Here is a 19,156-nt window from a genome sequence, read left to right as displayed (position 1 = left end):
GGTGAGAGGTCTAGGAGAACCAGCAGGGACAAACTCCCCCTGTCTAGCTCTCTTCATAGATCATCCACCAAGGTGACCAATGCCATGGATGGGTAGTTGTTCCCAACTTACAGTGTCCTTAAGCCAAAATTATCATAGAATTTTCTTGGGAAATTTTCCATGGCCTTCCTCTGAAGCGGAGCGAGCATGACTTGCCCAAGGTCATCTAGTGGGCCAAGTGAGGATTCAGACCTTGATCTGCTAGAGTTGTAGTCAGACACTCAACCTCTTTACCACTTTGGCTCTCTCCTTCATGGTGTAGCATGGAATTCCACCAGTTTTCCTTAAAAAGTTACTGCACTAATATAAGTTTTGATTTTTTTTCTTATGGTTTTGTAGGTTTTCTGGAAGTTGAATTCAAATTCAAGACTTTCAATAAGTGCAGTAGTTCTGTCTCAGCTAACTGCATTTGAGAAGTCTTCTTAACCTCATGAAAGTTTGTGTGTACATGCACTCACACAGAACAAGATTTCACAATATCTCTTCCCTTGTTTGAAAGTGATTCAAGTATTGCAACCATTTCCGTTGCATTTGTTTGGAGGGTTAGTATACTTCTAATTGTAGGGCTTTAGTTTGTTACTTTTCTGACTGAGTGCCAAAGCCTGGTCAGATGTTCAATTCTACCGCCATTAGACTTTTGGCAATATTGCCCTGGCCATAACATTGTGACTCTGTCAAAGAAAATACTGGAAGGGTTTGGTGGGCATTGACCTTGAGTTTGAGTTGTATTTTACCTACATCTAGAGAGCACTGTGGACTCAAACAATGATGGATCTGGACCAAAGTAGGCACGAATACTCAATATGCGCAAATGTGAACACTGGTGGAGTTTGGGGAAAATAGATCTTGACACTTGGCAGTTGTGGTTGCTGGGATTTATAGTTCACCTACATTCAAAGAATATTCTGAACCCCAAACTTCCCACACAGAACCCCCATGATCAACAGAAAATACTGTGTTTTCTGGTGGTCTTTGGCAACCCCTCTGACATCCCCTTGCGACACTCCCAGGGGTCCTGACCTCCAGGTTGAGAAATGCAGCCCTAAGAGATACCCAAAGGCAACCCTAAGTTGCTTCTCATAGACATTTCACTATTTTGATTGCCCTTTTCTGAACCCCTCTGATCAATATCCTTCTTGAATTGTGGTACCCAGAACAGGACACAGTGGTCCAGGTGAGCTCTTACCAAAGTGGAAAACTGTTACTAGTCTTGCCTCTCTTGATCTAAAATCTAGAATTATCCTGAGCTTATCTAAGTTCCGGCACTTCAGTTGGCCCCTATCCTGACTATGACACTTTCCCTCAGCTCTTCCAAGGAATCATTGTACTTAGTCTGTGCCCGAACTCAATTTTAAGTTGGCTAGCCAGGGTATTGTTTTTATGATGTTAATTGATTTTAATGTTTTTATTATTTGTTGTTATTGATTGCTTTTACTGTGTCTGTTTTATTTGTAATCCTTGGGCTTGTCCCTCTGTAAGCCGCCCCGAGTCCCTTTGGGGGGATGGAGGCGGGGTATAAAAATGATTTATTTATTAATTTATTACGGGCTTTTATATCCCGTTCTATCTCAACCTCTGCAGAGGGACTCAGGACGGCTAACAAATCGGCGCCCCATGGTGCCCACATCAAAAACATAGATACACAATTATCTGGCAATATAATAATAACAATATAAAACAGTATAAACAGTATAAAACAGTATAAAAACAATCTAAAAACAAAATAATAATAATGATTATATTATTACTTAATTATATTATTATGTTATTATTGTTATATTATTATTAAAAATAAAATTATTATATTATTATTACTATATTCCTATTGATGTAGTGTAGAATAAATGGCACGAATTAATTCTTGGGTCAGTTAATCTAAGACCTAGTGAAGAAGGACATACAACTAAAATTGCTTTGCTCACATTCTTAGAAGTGATCAGGAAGGAAAAAAACTCACAGTTGGGCAAGTACTTACAGGTGTTGGAATTCCATACAATTCTGCATTTCAAATTCATCAAACCATGCAATCAAAAAACCGGCGGATGGAGAAAGAAAGAGAAATGGCAAAAAATAGCTTCGGTGTTGGGCCCATGGAGACTCCAGCTTAGGCCCACTAAAGAGTGCAGGCTGAATAAATGGATGATTGTTAGATGGGCAAGTTATCAGATTGTACTTTGCACACTCGGACAGAGAAGCAAGTGCTAGCCTGGAAAACACAATGGGATGTATCTGGCACCTCTTGCTTTGAAACTTGTTTTGAGCAAAACACACCAGGAAACACCTTCCTTCCACATAGGGTGTGTCTAATGCTACTGGGAGAATACATAACAGAAGCAATCGGAGAAGCTTTCACAAAAGCGAAAGGAAGAAAAAGCTATTTCTTGAATATCCATCTCTCAGCTGCTTCACCTTTTTTCCTACTGCTCTTAGAGAAACTTTCTTCATGTTTGTTCTCTTGCTGGCCAGAGTTCATTGGGTTTAAGTCTGCAATTCATTAGATATGGTTTTGAATTGCTCAGTTACTGTTTAATATACATCTACACTCTGTAATTTTGGTATTCCTGTATTGTTATAAAGCAGCTTGTGAATAAAATGCTTCTATCTATACATTTAAAAAATTTCCATCCCATAGCTTTCTTCCTGTCATGTTCCAAGCATCAGTCATATATGTAGAATGGAATTTCCCTATTCTGGGCATGTCTCCCAGCTCATAAATCAGGCATCTCTGCTTCATGTCTATTATTTCTGTGTATCTTGGTTCTTAGGAAGCGCCAGTCACTCATTTCCACAGGGACGTTTGCCTGGGCTTGACTAGGATATGAATAGTAATTGTAAGGTATGCCATTGGGGAAAGTGAGGCAGCTGCCTCAGGCAACAGAACCTGTTGAGATGGGATGGTAGTAGAAGAGCATTGGAGATATGAGGACTGTGGACTCTGACCTAACCTCCTAAACTACCATGGTTTCCTTAAGTAGGACAAATCTGGAAATGTCACCTAAATTTTTTTAACAAAAAATGGGTAGTGAGTTTGTGTTGTGGCTTTAAATTGTTATAATGTATTCCCTTTTGTCACAATTTTTGGATAGCTTAATGCAGTATTTCTCAACTTGGGGGTCGGGACCCCTGGAGGGGTCGCAAAGGGTGTCAGAGGGGTTGCCAAAGACACAGTATTTTCTGTTGGTCATGGAGATTCTATGTGGGAAGTTTGGCCCAATTCTAACCTTGGTGGGGTTCAGAATGCTCTTTGATTGTAGGTGAACTATAAATCCCAGTAACTACAACTCCCATTGTCAAGGTCTATTTTCCCCAAACTCCAGCAGAGTTCACATTTGGGCATATTGATTGTCATGCCAAATTTGGTCCAGATCCATTATTGTTTGAGTCGGGATGTAGGTGAACTACAACTCCAAAACTCAAGGTCAATGCCCTTCAAACCCTTCCAGTATTTTCTGTTGGTCATGGGAATTCTGTGTGCCAAGTTTGGTTCAATTCCATCGTTGGTGGAGCTTGGAATGCTCTTTGATTGTAGGTCAACTATAAATCCCAGCAACTACAACTCCCAAATGACAAAATCAATCCCCCACCCAATGCCACCAGTGTTCAAATTTGGGTGTATCGGGTATTTGTGCCAAATATGGTCCAGTGAATGAAAATACATCCCGCATGTCAGATATTTACATTATGCTTCATAACAGTAGCAAAATTACAGTTGTGAAGTTGTCATGAAAATAATTTGCTGGTTGGGGGTCACCACAACATGCGGAACTGTATTAAGAGATTGCAGCATTAGGGAGGTTGAGAACCACTGGCTTAATGTGTTGTGTCTGGTCAACTTAGGTCAAGATCATTCATTTCCTAGGGATTTCCTAGGCAAGGAATACTCAGAGCTGGTTTTGCCAGTTCCTTCCACTGAAATATAGCCTCCAGCACTTGGTATTTATTGGCAGTCTCGTATCCAAGTACTAACCAGAGCTGACCCTGATTAATTTTCAAGATCAGATGGGATTTGGTGCCTTTGTATATACTGAACCATGAGAAAGCAAAGGTGTCTCTATCTCAGCCTCCCAAGTGTCTTTTGAGTCTTTTGCAATTCTAGGTAAGGGATGCTCAACTTGTAATTGATGATTCTAGACTAAGTAGTCTTATATGGGGCCCTCAATACTAATAGTAATGTCTAATGTCTCTATTCATAATTAAAATGTGATATGCCAGAACTTTGGGGTGCTTCTAGGTCTGGTCAGTGAGATCCTGTCCTTATGCTCCAAAGTTCTGACTTGATGGCATCTCCTCTACTTCCTGGTATACAATAAGGAGAGAAGTCCTTTAGTTTTTTGGCACATTATTTTTGTTCCACCCCAGACCTACTGTAATCCCCACTCAGAGCAATGGTCCCTCATGTAAAGTTTTATATTTGGGATAAATAGAGGGAATTCAGAAAAAAAAAACCTGTTCAACTCCTTTTCTGCAGTTGTATTTGTATTCAAATTTATTCCTACTATGGAGAGGGAAGATCCCTCTTGCTGAAAAAGCAGATGCAAGGAAGTAAGAGCAGGAAAACATCCAGGAGAATGGGAGTTAAGCAGAACTCCCTATTTGCCTAATGAAATTAATTGCTAACTTTTGTTCTAAAGACAACAGGTGGGCATAATAAGTTTTATGCTTTAAAATGTAAATAAAATAATTCTCACAGTACTATAGTTTTATAGTGTTTTCTTAGTCAATGAATACATGGAGAAGGTTTGCTATTGCCCTTCTCATGACATCATTGTTGTGTGCACCTCCAAGTATTTCTAGCTTGTGGCAACCTTAAAGTGACCCTGTCACAGGATTTTCTAGGCAAGATTTATTCAGAGCTGGGTTATTTTTGCCTAACTCTGAGACCAAGAGTATGTGACTTGCCTAAGGTCATCCAGTGGATTTCCATGGGTGAATGAGGATTTGAACCCTGGTTTCTAATGCCATAGCCCAATATTCAAACCATTACACCATGCTGGCTCTTGAATATATCCTACAGTACCTACAAATCTTATAGCATCTGTATTCTCCCTATTGAACAGCTCTTGATTGGAGGTGATCTTTCCCATTTTGGGCATATGATATTAGTAAAGGTTTTTCTTTGACATTAAGTCTAGTCCAGTCTGACTGAGGGGTGGTGCTCATCTGCATTTCTAATCCAATGAGCTAGCATTGTCTGCAGATGCCTCCTAGGTCATGTGGCCGACATGACTACATGGAGTGCTATTACCTTCCTGCCGGAGCGGTGCCTATTTATCTACTCACATTTGCATGTTTTTGAACTGCTAGGTTGGCAGAAGCTGTGGCTAACAATGGGAGCTCACCCCGTCCCACATATTCGAACTGCTGATTTTTTGGTCAGCAAGTTCAGCAGCTCATCAGTTTGACCCACTGCGCCACCATGGCCCCTTATGTATATGTTATTGCTGAAGTTATTTGTAGCAGAGATTTCAAGCATTTTGGCATCTTGTCTTTTTTTAAAAAAGTTAAAAACGGGAACAGAATCTTGAATGTAAATAAAGACTGTGATAATCTATCTTAAACTTGAATAGACTCTGGCCCCATCTACACTGTCATATAATGCAGTTCACCTTTGTAGTATTTAGTTCAATAGAGGTGACTCCATTGCTCCACTAGAATGGAAGCAATTGGCGCAATTGGATGAGGATAACCACTTAGATGGACACTACGCCTTCTCTTTTTCTTCATTGGTGTATATTTCCATGTGTTCCCATTGGCTGCACAAGAAGGCAAAATCTCCTTTGGGAGAGTCCAACTGTGCAATCATCCGGTGTATCATCATGATAAAATTATGGCTTACAACCCTAAGAAATTCCCTCCTTCTGAGTACAATGTGCATTTCTTGTAATCCCCACAGGATACTTGCTGAGAGAAATGTAGACTTTAAACACACACGGTTTCTCTCTCTTTCTTCATCATGACTCATATTGCCCTCGCTGTACTTGAAAGCCACTCTGCTTAATGGAAGGTTACATTTGCTTCCTTCTCCAGATGGTCGAGGAGTCTTTATGTTCCAATATTGAGTAGAGTAAAACCTTTGCTTATCTTGTGATCCTAAATATTTAGTGAGTGGAGATATTTGCTTATCCTTCAAATGATCCTGCTTTTACTTTTCCTATATCTTTTGGATTTGTATATGGATTAGCAGAAGTGAACTTTGCCATTTTCTGACTCTGGGAAAGTCCACAAAGCAGTTCAGCGTTTATTCCTCTTTGCTATTATAGACGTCAGCCTGTCTTTGTTGGGAATGGGTCGTAGTTGAAGCAAGCAGTCCTTTTTACAGCTGTGAACAGATTCAGAATACTGAGGATGTTCAATTGATTTGATTAATCAGAGACTTGGAAAACTAAATTTGCACTTTTCTGGAACTCCAGTGTAAAGCTTTCTTTTGCAATTGTGGGAATTTTCAATTTACGGAACAAAAAGAAGGAAAGAGGCCAAGGAACCATTTTTTTCCCTGTTGCTCCTGATTGCCATCATTCACAACAAACAAGGTAGTTCAAAGACAACAATTAACTCTGGATCTTGATGAAGCCACATTTTTAATCAGCGAAAGCTTTAGTTAATTAATCTTCCAATTAAAGCTTTCAGAACACAGTTGATTGTAGAGAAATTTTCCCCAAAGGAGAAGTTGTCAAGCACATTCTGTCCAAGTGGTTCATAAGAAGGTGGCATGGCAAAAGTTGTTGTTTATTCATTCAGTTGTTTCCGACTCTGTGTCCTCATGGACCAGCCCGCGCCAGAGCTCCCTGTTGGCCATGGACACCCCCAGCTCCTTCAAGTACAAGCCAATCACTTCAAGGATAACATCCATCCATCTTGCCCTTGGTTGACCCCTCTTCCTTTTTCCTTCAATTTTCCCCAGCATCATCATCTTCTCCAAGCTATCCTGTCTTCTCGTTATGTGGCCAAATCTTTGCCTTTAATATCCTTCCCTCCAGTGAGCAGTTGGGCTTTATTTCCTGGAGTATGGACTGGTTTGACCTTCTTGTGGTCCAAGGCACTCTCAGAATTTTCCTGCAATAGCACAGTTCAAAAGCGTCAATCTTCCTTGGCACAGCCTTCCTTATGGTCCAACTCTCACATCCATAGGGTATTATGGGGAATAGCATTTCTTTAACTATGCAGATCTTTGTTGCCAGTGTGATATCTCTGTTCTTCACTATTTTCTCAAGACTGACCATTGCTTTCCTCCCAAGAAATCAATGTCTTCTGATTTCCTGGCTAGAGTCTGCGTCTCCAGTAATTTTTGCTCCTAGAAATACAAAGTCTGTCCCAGTCTCCACTTTTTCTCCCGTTATTTTCCACTTATCAATCAGTCTGGTTGCCATAATATTGTTTTTTTTAATGTTTAACTGCAACCCAGCTTTTACACTGTCTTCTTTCACCTCGATTAGAAGGCTCCTCAGCTACTCCATGCTTTCAACCAACAAAGTGGTATCACCTGTATATCTAAGGTTGTTAATGTTTCTTCCAGCAAGTTTAACTCCAGTCTTGGATTCGTCAAGCCCTGCATGATGTGTTCTGCATACAAGTTGAATAGGTAGGGTAAGAGTATAAAGCCTTGCTGTACTCCTTTCCCAATCTTGAACCAGTCTGTTGTTCCATGGCCTGTTCTTACTGTTGCTACTTGGTCATTATACAGATTCCCCAGGAGACAGACAAGGTGATTTGGTATGCCCATACCACCAAGAACTTGCCACAATTTATTATGATCCACACAGTCAAAGACTTTAGAATAGTCAATAGAACAGAAATAGATGTTTTTCTGAAACTTCCCGTCTTCCTCCATTATCCAGCGGACATTGGCAATTTGGTTTCTCGTTCCTCTGCCTTTTCCGAACCCAGCTTGTACATCTGGCAACTCTTGCTCCATGTATTGCTGGAGTTTTCCTTGCAGGATCTTGAATGTTACCTTTCTGGTAAATGAGAATAGGGTGTGCACTTTTGTATAAATTCATATATACGTGTAGACATTTTAGTCCAAATAACCTGTTTTTTTTTATCATGAATCAGTGTAACTACTGTATCTGAATTCTTATTAGAAAGGAGTGCATCCCCTTCTCTGAATAGCAAAAAAGGAGAGCTTAGTCCTTCCTGCAATACCCCAAAAGAAGCATCGTCTCTAATGCTGTCTTGAGCAAAATGGGAAAATGACAATGGTAGTGAATAGGGGGCACTGGTGCACCTTTAGCGAGTTTTCTTTAGCGTGGCATAATAATCATACATCTTTATCCATATTTGAACAGACTTGACCTGAGCCACAATTATTCTACTGCGTATCACAATACCTTTATAAGGTTCCTTCACAGAAATTCTTCTACCTCCTTGGTTGTCTGTATATGCTTCTCAAATTGTTCAAATTTTGATTTGTCGTCTGCAAGTATGAAGTGGGTTCTTTCTTGTTTGGTAATCCTGGTAAACATTCCAGTTACAAATTATGACTTCAATCTGTGAAGGCCAGAAATCTGTTGTGCAATAAACTGTTGCAAGTATATGACCAGAAATAAATCTTTATATTTTTAAGTGAGTGTATGGCTTTTGTGTGTGTTTAGGTATATGATATATGTGTGTTTAGATATATGTATGTGTGTGCATATGAAGACCAAATATATTTGTTGAAATTGAAATAATGAGGCGAAAGGTCAGTTCTTCTTTGATTAAGTGAAAATGGGATAAAAACATTGTCATTGAATTTACCAAATATGTAATAACTGTATTCTAGCACTTGAAAGGCTGAGTGTTTTCAGCCTTTAAAGAACTAACTCATAAGTTTTGATGATCTGGATCTGGGACATCCCTCAAGATGTTATTGAATTGCAGCTCTCAGCAGTTTTCACTAATATAGGCAGTGGCGAGGAATGATGGGAAATTCAGTTACAAAACATTTGGAGGCTCAAACTGTTCTTGCCAGTAGTTTAAAGCCAACTCTACTGCAAGAGCCTAATATGGCAACTAGAAGCAAGTAACATGATGTACAATTTAACTCTCTCCCTTTATCTTTTCAGGTGCCTTTGAGATCAACCTTTTTCGCATTTTCAATGTAACGATTTGGATAAAACCTGGATATCCAGATCTTAAAACCTGTGGTATTCGTACAGGCGGAAAGCAATATTTTTCTGAACAAAAAATAAATCCAGGAGAACGGCCTGATTTTACTTTCAGCTGTTCAACTCCGGAGAGGCATTGGGTCCTGTTGGTGGAGAAGAACATTGGTAAGCTGAGTTGCTAGATCTCTTACTAATCGGTTGGAAACCTCTTTAAAGTAACATGGATGGTTATCAACAGGAACTATTTGCCGGATGCCAGAATAGAGCTGTAGGGTGAAGGGACTTGTCTATGAGGTCATGGGGCTTGTCTTCATCTCGGATGTCAGATCTAGAGGTGAGGGCTGAAGGACTTCTAGTCTTTGGTCCATAAGTCAAAAATGTTATTTTCGATTTCTACTCCTGAAGTTCCTTATCTAGCATGGATTTGGGATATTGGTTTTCAAAAAGTAATTTTTCTATTATTGGTTGAGCATCCTTTATCCAGAAATCTTAAAATACTCCAAAACCTGAAATTATCCACATGGATGGCTATGATAGTGACATCTTCGTTGTCTGATGGTTTGGTGTACATAAGTTTATTCAGACCTTTTCTTTGGTTTCATTCTGCCTTAAGTCATCAGGATAGATGTGTTCTCCAAGGACTTTGTCACCGGAATGAAGGCATCTCAACATGACCCGGTGGCGATCTTGCGTGGGGACGTGGGGACTTGTTGCCCTACACCTCCCTCTGTTGTGGCTTCCCAACTTCCCCCATCACATGGGGGAAGCCTTTGGAAAAATTGGAGAAAAAGGTGAATGTGACCTGAACTGCATCTGCCACAGGAGACAGATATTTTCCTTTTTTCGCTCACTATTTCACTGTAGTGGAAGGAGGTCTGATGGTCACTTTGCCTTGCTTGATTCTTTCCACTTAATCTCATGTCTAGTTGCTTTTCTTGTCTTGATAAAACCTTTTACTTGAGTGGGTTTCATTCATGGTTCCCAAATGCTTTGCTTACCTCAGTAGACAGTTACTAAATAGTCTTTAGGTCTCCGCACTATCTAAGGTCCCTTCTATACTGCCAAGGCGGTTTTAAACAGTGCATTTTAATAATGAGATAAATGTTTTTAGTGTTTATGTATGCATATAATGAATGTTTGTCCCGGCAATGAATGTTTGCTGTATATATGCTGTGCTCCATCTTGAGTCCGCTTCGGGGTGAGAAGGGCGGAATATAAATGTTTTAAATAAATAAATATAATCCAGATTATCAAATCAGATAACCCACATTAACTGCATTGAACTGGATTATATGAGTCTACACTGCCACATAATCCAGTTAAAATAAAATAATCTGAATTTTATATGGCAGTGTAGAAGGGGCCAAAATCAGTCTTTCCCAACTTGATGTCTATCTGATATTTAACTCTAACCCACATTGCCTACAGCCAGTATGACCATTAGTTCTGCTATAACTGGAATATAATTCTGCTATAATTGGAATATGGTCCAATATATGTGGAATTTAGTTAAAAGTAGCAGGATGGAGGAAGCTGATCAAGACTCATTTTTTTTTCCTGTGTGATACATATTAGAGACCAATTAATAATCCAAAGTTCCGTTAGATATATAGCAACTACTTAAGCCAGAATGAAGGTAAGGATCAAGTAATTGAACATAAGCCTCTTTACATATGGTAAGCAATATGTGATGTCTTTGACATAACATGAAACACCATTACTGCATTTTTCCTAGGTGGCTGATCTGGGGAGGGGGGGGAGTGTCTTTATAGGACTTACAGGTATAGAATGGCTGTAGAAAATGAAGACAAGATATCAATATAAACACAAACTTTAAAATGCAAATCCTTGTATGTGGTTACGATTCTTTCTAATGCTGATTTGTATTTTTCTAGATTGTATGTCTGGACAATGCCCTTTTGGTGATGTTCTGCTTCAACCTTTTGGATTACCAAGTCTTAACAGGACCTTTGTTTGGGACGTTAAAGTTGATCAGCACAGTGGCATTGAGCTGAAGTTCTCCCCATCATTAAAACAAATTCAACCCGGAGATACTTGCTCAGATCAAGTCCTTTATCACATTGGCAGCCGTCTGAATAGGGACAAGGTCAACATTGGGAACTTCTGCAGAAATGGCTCTGTGTCCCGGGTGAAGGTGCAGGGTGGAGTCATCTTGACTTTGCAGCTTCCTTGGAATTCGAAATACAACACCTCTGGCTTTAAATTGGAAAACAGATCTTCTATACAAAGTAAGTAATTGACATTCACCATCTTCTACTCCAATCCTAGTTTGCAAACATCAAGATGATTGTATCCGAAGTAGGGGACCGGAGTCTCTGAAAGCTGAAGCTGAAATAAATAACAGTCGCCTTTCCACACTTGTGGATTTGACTATTAATGGATTTGATTTAAAATGTTATCTCTAGGAATCTCTAGGCCCTCCAGTGTAACTGTTATCAGCTTATTCCAATAATGTAGGAGGAACTAGAGATATTTAGAGCAAACACAATTTCTGGATCCTCCAAACAATTATTTAGCCCGCTTCCAGTAGAAGTTGACCATGGAGTTGTACTGGAAGACCCAGAAATTCCTAGAGATGTGTTCTCTCACTTAAAAAATTAGCAATGTTTTTCTTTGCAGTTTTTCACTTTCACCGTGGGCCTGTGCCACTATTCCCAGTGAATGTGGAGTGCTAACAATAGTTTATTATACAGGTGCTACAACACTTTATCCCTCTTTTTATACTGAAAGTGATTAACATAAGAGGGTTGAATGAAAAGTAATACCTCCACCTTCGTAACTCCTCAACAGATGGCAGTACTAGTATGCGACAGGTACTGGCTTGTTCAGTAGACTCTCCTCTACAGTTCCATTTTGGTGGGAAGTATGGAACCCTGCGCAGACAGTCAGTCAATGCGACTGACTGACAATGCGACAACATGCAGTCATTGAATTTTTGACAGCAGAAGGTGTCACCCCAAAGGAGATTCATCAGATAATGCAAGCTGTTTATGGTGATTGTGTTAATGTGAGTACTGTACATCTTTGAGCGAGTAAGTTTAAAGATGTTGAGGTGGGAACATCTGACTTGTGTGACAAACAAAGGGTTGGACGTCTTGTGACAGCAACCATCGAGTTTCACAAGCAAAAGGTTGACGGATTGATTCAGGACGATCGTCGTATCACTCAAAGAGAAATTTCAAGCATAATCAGCATTGTACAAGAACGTGTGGGTCACATTATTGCTTTGCTTGGCTATCGGAAGATCTGTGCATGATAGGTACCCAGGATACTGGCACCTGAAATGAAAGCGCACAGACTTCTTCTATGGCAGCTTCAGAAAACTTGTTCATTGTTGGCAGAAATGTATCCAATTGTTTGGTAATTATGTGGAAAAGTGAATAGTGGTAGTTAAAGAGCACATTCTAAGGATTATTTCTGCGTTTGATTTATTAAGATATTCCCATCCAAACCCAAGTAACAAAGGTGGAGGCATTACTTTTCATTCAACCCTCGTAGCTGTCTGTCTGAACAAAGATCCTCCAGGTTTGCTTTCTAATTGCTGGTAAGAAGGAGGCTGTATTTATTAGAGATGGTTCTTCTGAAATGGGTGGGAATCATGCAGCCCCCTAGGGTACTTATTTATTTTATTTACTATCTTTATACCCCTTCTTTCTCACCCTAAAGGGGATTCAGAGCAGCTTACAAACTACAGTAAAAAATCAATGCTGCGTAATAGACACAACAATAAATATTCCATATCAAATTCTATGAGATAGTCATTAGCTGGATTTACACAGCCAGGATATGATCCCAGGATCTGATCCCAGATTATCTGCTTTGAACTGAATTATGTGAGTCTTCACTGCCATATAATCTGAGATGAACAGATAATGTGGAATCGGATCCAGGGATATAGGGCAGTGTAGAAGGGGCTATTGAAAAACTAGAGCAAAATGTGGTCTGACGTAGGTTTTCCGGGCTATATGGCCATGTTGTAGAAGCATTCTCTCCTGATGTTTCACCTTCATCTATGGTAGGCATCCTAAGAGATTGTGACCTCACAGCCTCTGAGAATGCCTGCCATAGGTGCAGGCGAAACGTCAGGAGAGAATGCTTCTAGAACATGGCCATATAGCCCGAAAAACCACAACAACCCAGTGATTCCAGCCATGGAAGCCTTCGACAACACATTGAACATCTCTATGGGGAGAAAATGTTCCAAGACACACGAAAATTGGAAAAACTATTATCAGTGTGTTCTGCAGGGTGTCCCACAAAACCAAAGTTTTGGCAGTTTAATAAACCTTTTCCATGCTTTTATGATAGAACCTATTAAGAAATGGCATTTATAACCCAGGAACAAAATTGTGTTACAAAACCTTTTAAGCATCACTAACCATAGCATTCACGCATTATTTGTATATGTGCACAGGTAACGGATTTGCCCAAAACATGTTTTTAAAGGGGCTTTTTTGGAGGGTTGTTTTTCTATTTTATTTTTTTAAGAAAACCAGTTTGAAAATCACATATTTCTTTGACTAATATATTAATTGCAGTATCGACAATTAAGTTTTAAAAATAAAAATAAAAAAAATAACTCAATGTCATATAAAAAATGTCATTGAGTCCTTTGGGTCCATGGCTTCTAATGATTGCTAGGTTCTAAATTACTACTTGCTGGCAAGGAAGACTGTCTGCCGTGCAGCAAAACTCATATTTAATGTTAGAGTCACAGTGCTAAGATTTATTGATATACCACTTTGTGGTCTTTTGGCTAAGATTGCATTTGGGTGAGTGGGACAGAAAGATTCATGTACCTACACATTTCCTCCATATATTATCTCTTATTTTTTTCTTTGTCTTGCAAAAGGATTATGCATTATTGAATCCATGTTTCAAAATGAATCATCTACCACCCTGATGTCTGCCAACTATCCACTGGGGTTTCCAGAAGATGAGCTCATGACATGGCAATTTGTCATTCCATCCAATTTAAGAGCCCGTGTCTTCATCAAAGACTATATCAAACCAAACTGTGAACGCAAATTTGTGAAGCTGGAATTATATTCTGGCCAGGAGAAAGTATTAGTACTGGACAAGGGGCAAACTGCCAACGTTCCTGGTAGTTTTAACCTTTCTCTGCAGGGTTGTGATCAAATAGATGAGAATCCAGGAGTACTCGGTGTGCTTTTTGATGTTACAACCCATTATCCTAAAAACGAAGAGAGTAAGTAGCTACCTTTTGCTCTTCTGCTTTTCTTTGATGAATGTTTTAAATGGATGTGCTAAAACTCCCTCTGAGCAATCCCTGGGCATGGTGTGTGGGACTGAAGAATACTGTATTCAGAAACATCTGTAAGGGCCAGAGGTGCTTCAACCGTACTCTGGGGCTTGTGGGACAAATTATACACTGATCCTAAGAAAAGTAATTTCTTTGTCCACCTCTAAACTAGAGCATGGATCAGAAGCTATAACCCACAATCCAGATCCAGTCGATTAAAAAATGATGCCTTCCTCCCAAACAAATGAATTCAAATGTATTGTATCCTGGAGATAAAACAGATGTGTGGACAAAATGTTATTATGGCCACAGCATTGGTTGATGGAAGGCTTTTTTTTTTTTGGGGGGGGGGGGGGTAGAAGTTGTGACCTTGCCTTCACCATCCCATAATGTCAAAGTGGCCTTTCAGGAACACGAGCTCTTAAGGAGGGCTCTAGAGAACAGACAATGGATATTGATGATGATGATGATGATGATGATGATAAATGTATTGCCTACCTCTCTTTGTGGCTCAAAGCAGGGTACAACATAGTTAAAACAACATGATAAAACACTATAAAATATGAGATACACGAAGTAAAAATGCAAGTTAATATTAACTGATAAATGCATCCAACTTTTGGAAAATGGAAACCTCCATAATCTTTTCAAAAATTGATATTCATGACCATTTGGGAAAATCAGGAATCTTGGAAAGGCATGACCTTGTTAGAAATCATAACCTTTTGTAAAGTATGATCTTTCTGAGAAGAGTTAAAAACTCATTTGAGTCTACCTTCTCCTTAGGAGTAACTCTCCATTAGTATTCATGCAAGGCAATTAGGTTTCTCAGCTGTTAGACTGATATACCTAAATATCTCTTTGAACTATTAGGAACAAAGATATGCCAGTGCACAAAAAACATAGAGCAGAGTTTCAGAAGTGTTATATCAGTTACCCAAAAAAATATCTACTCTCCCTTAAAACATTTTGGTTTAAATCATGCTCTGAAGAGACCAAAAATAAAGTAGTCTTCGTTAAAATAACATAGTTGATTGATATATGTCTTATCAATCCAGTTACAAATAGGATTTGAAGTAGTTAGCTTCCGAGCACAATTCAAACTGCTGGTTTTAACCTACAAAACCCTTTATGGCTCTGGCCTGGTTTACTTGTCCAAACGTATCTTCCCCCTATAAACCATCAAGGACTTTAAGCTCTTCCGAAGAGGCCCTGCTCTTGGTCCCACCACCTTCGTAGGCTCATTTGGTGGGGAAAAGAGACAGGGCCTTCTCTGTGGTGCCCCCCCCCCCCGGGCTATGGAACTCTCTCCCCAGCGAGATTAGGTCTGCCCCCTCCCTTGTGTCCTTCAGGAAGCAGCTAAAATCATGGCTTTGGAGTCAGGCATTTGCAGATTGATGGTGACCTGTTATAGACTAAGAGTTATTTGACTACTACGTTCTGGACTGAGTTGGATGTTTTTAATGTGATGAATTGTTTTATATGTATTTTAGAACTTATTTATTGTATGTTTTTTTATTATGTTATTTATTGTATTGCATTGAATTTTGCTGTTAGCTGTTCTGAGTCCCTCCACGGAGGTAGAGAAGAACGGGATATAAAAGTTTTAAATAAAATAATAATAAATAATAATAAATAGTTTTTTCTGTATAGATAGCACAGGACATCTTTCTTATAATAAACAACCCATAGTCTAAAGCATCTCTCTGGACTGAGAGTCTAATATGATCTTTTAAAGCATTCTGTTTCTCCTGACTTCTAAAAGCATATTGTTTCTAAAATGGAGTCTGAAACGTGAAGAGTCCCAGACCTGGTCACATTGTCTTTGGCCCTCCCACAACATAAGAGTTAAGAAAAACTGCATACCAATGAACACATATACAATACAGTAAGCAATCTGAATTGTATACAAACAAATAATTAGTGAAGGCTTGAATAAGGTTGCTATTTCCAACACTGGTCGATGTGATAGGACAATATTTTTAGTAGGAGACCTTAATGTTCATGTTTTTATTGATGTTGTTATGGTTTTATGTACAATTGTTTTTATTGTATTGATATGGTATTTTGTGGTCTTGGCACCAACTGTAAACCGTCCTGAGTCGCCTGCGGGCTTAGAGAGACGGTATATAAATATAGTAAATAAATAAACAAACAAACAAACAACAAATTGGGTAGGCCTGCCGGAAGAGATGGGTCTTCTTCAGTATCTGGTATATTGATGACCACAGTTATTTTAAAATAATCTCATTTCCCCTCATTTTCAGATGTAACCATTATCCTTGACCTAAGGAAAGAGAAGAACATGAACGTTACGATTTATTCTAAGCCGACAAGGCCTGAGTCCTTTCCGAAACACGAGCAAGGATGCTCAATCTGTATTGATTCCAGCAAAAACTGTAAACCCAATGTGACTTTACAAGCTGCCTACAAATACTCGGTCATCTTTATGTGCCGAAATCTGGAGAATATAAGGATGATAGCTGAGAAATCTATAGGTATGAACAAAACAAGCAAACTTTATTGAAAATGGGGTTGAATTATTATTATTGTATGCTGGCTTGCATTTTTTAATGCTGTTTAGTTGCTGCTGTTGGTCCCTCCAACCAATTTTGCTTACTTTGGTATTGGTGAAGTAGAAATTACATGGAGGATAGCCTTCATGATGACACCTCATTTTGTGGAGTACTCTCTACATTTGCATTCTTTCAGATGTTGTGTGTGTGTGTGTGTGCGCGTGCGTGCGTGCGTGCGTGTAAGGAGTGACTTGAGAAATTTCAAGTCGCTTCTGGTGTGAGATATTTGGCCGTCTGCAAGGATGTTGCCCAGGGGACACCCATATGTTTTTGATGGTTTTACCATCCTTGTGGGAGGCTTCTCTCATGTTCCAGCGAGGTTGGGAGCGGTTGAGTTTGTCATTTGGGAGTTGTAGTTGCTGAGATTTATAGTTAACCTAAAATCAAAGAGTATTCACTAACAATGGAATTGAACCAGTCTTGGCATACAGAACTCCCATGACCAACAGCAAATACTGGAAGGGTTTTGGTGGGCACTAAACAATTTGAATTACATACACAACAAATAACTAATTGAGTCTTGAAGAAGGTTGCTATTTCCAACAGAACCAGCCCCAAATGGCTCTGCAACTGTTGTGCAAGGAACACAAAAATACCAAATTTGCCACCCCAAAAATGAGGGTGTGGTTATTATGCAGTAGAAACGATTATGCAGTGAAATAAGGTCATTTATGGGCTTTAGAAGTAGCTTGTCAAGTTGAAAAAGTGCTTCACAAATGTGTCCTTGCTAATTATGATATCTGCTCTAACTATGATTTAATGTCTTTCTGATTGCAGTTTGTTGGGATTCAAGAAGCTGCTACAAGGACTTCCCTCTCGTTGTACCGCAGTCTCTTACTGAACTGCGAATCCTAATTGAGAAATTTATATGGAAACTCCAGGCTCCAACAGACCTCAATATAGAAATTAGGTCTCCATTCCTGAAACTGAAACAACATATTCCACAGAAGAGCCAGCTGTGCAGTGGAAGTTATAGTTATACCATTAATGGTACCACCCCAGGGAGAATAATGAACTATGGCCACTTTTGTCCTGGGGGAGCCATTGAAAAAATTGTGACTGGAGACAATGTCACCATTACTCTTAAGACATATGGGGATAAGTGGTTTACTGAGTTCCAGAAACAGGATCTTCACCTGTCTTTTGTGCCAAAAATAACTGGTGAGTTTGTTCTGCTTTGATTGCCTTGCCTACAGTCTAAGAATTAAAGAAGTTTAAAGATACTCATATAATTAAAATGTAAATGCAGATCTATCCCAGTTACTGAAGTTGATAAGTTCTTGGGCATTACGTCTTTGACAGAAAATAACATGGAAAGAATAAGGATAGGTTTCCACACCACAAAAAAGAGCAGCGCAAGATGTTTCAGCAAATATTTTATTCAGAATGCAACAACATGCACACATGAGATGAAACAACCAGGTCAAATAAACCTGGCACAAATTAACAAAGAGATGAATCGTGTAGACAATTTGAAAGCTTCCTTCAGATTTTGTTCTACTTTGTCCTGCACAGACTTCACTTTTCTTATCAATTTAGTAAACGTAAAGGTTTCCCCTGACATTAAGTCTAGTTGTATCCAACTCTGGGGGTTGGTGCTCATCTCCATTTCTAAGCCAAAGAGCCAGCGTTGTCCATAGACACCTCCAAGGTCATGTGGCCAGCATGACTGTAAGGAGTTCTGTTACCTTCCCACAGAAGTGGTACCTATTGATCTACTCACATTTGCATGTTTTCGAACTGCTAGGCTGGCAGAAGCTGGGGCTAACAGCAGAAACTCACCCCACTCCCTGGATTCGCACCACCAACTTTTTGGTCAGCAAATTCTGCAGTTTAGCAGTTTAATCTGCTGTGCCACCTTTATATTGTATAAGGGCTCAAAGTGGCTCTTAATTAGGGACAGAGGAAGCCCTGTAGTGCATCCCTACCGTCTTGCTTTCACTTCCATTTTCTAGATTATCTAATTCAAAGTGTTTTGCTTTGTGCCTGCATGTAGAGGTCATTTCTCTTGGGAGATAATTTTCAAAAAGGAAAAAGCATTTCTAAAGTAAAGCAGTAACAACAACAGTAGCAACAGTTTAGCAGATCAGAAGCTTCTAGTGTTGGCAGTAGAGCAATTGAGCTTAAGCAATTCATGAGCAGAGTCAAGCTTATGAAACACTTGATTTAAA

At 39.4% G+C, this 19,156-nt stretch overlaps 1 protein-coding gene across 1 annotated transcript in view; it reads left to right on the top strand.

Annotated features, from left to right (window-relative positions):
• The window catches only part of CDCP1 (CUB domain containing protein 1), a 53,902-nt gene that overhangs the window by 18,005 nt on the left and 16,741 nt on the right, over nt 1-19,156 (top strand). The window contains exons 2-6 of the mRNA XM_060781781.2: nt 9,084-9,290; nt 11,021-11,374; nt 13,999-14,355; nt 16,677-16,907; nt 17,763-18,146. Of these exons, the coding sequence (XP_060637764.2) occupies nt 9,084-9,290; nt 11,021-11,374; nt 13,999-14,355; nt 16,677-16,907; nt 17,763-18,146 (1,533 nt within the window). The remainder of the gene's footprint in view (nt 1-9,083; nt 9,291-11,020; nt 11,375-13,998; nt 14,356-16,676; nt 16,908-17,762; nt 18,147-19,156) is intronic.

This window comes from Anolis sagrei, chromosome 6, assembly GCF_037176765.1.
Source record: "Anolis sagrei isolate rAnoSag1 chromosome 6, rAnoSag1.mat, whole genome shotgun sequence".
NCBI lineage: Eukaryota > Metazoa > Chordata > Lepidosauria > Squamata > Dactyloidae > Anolis > Anolis sagrei.
The sequence above is the reverse complement of the archived record's forward strand: the minus strand, read 5'-3'. Positions and strand labels throughout refer to the sequence as shown.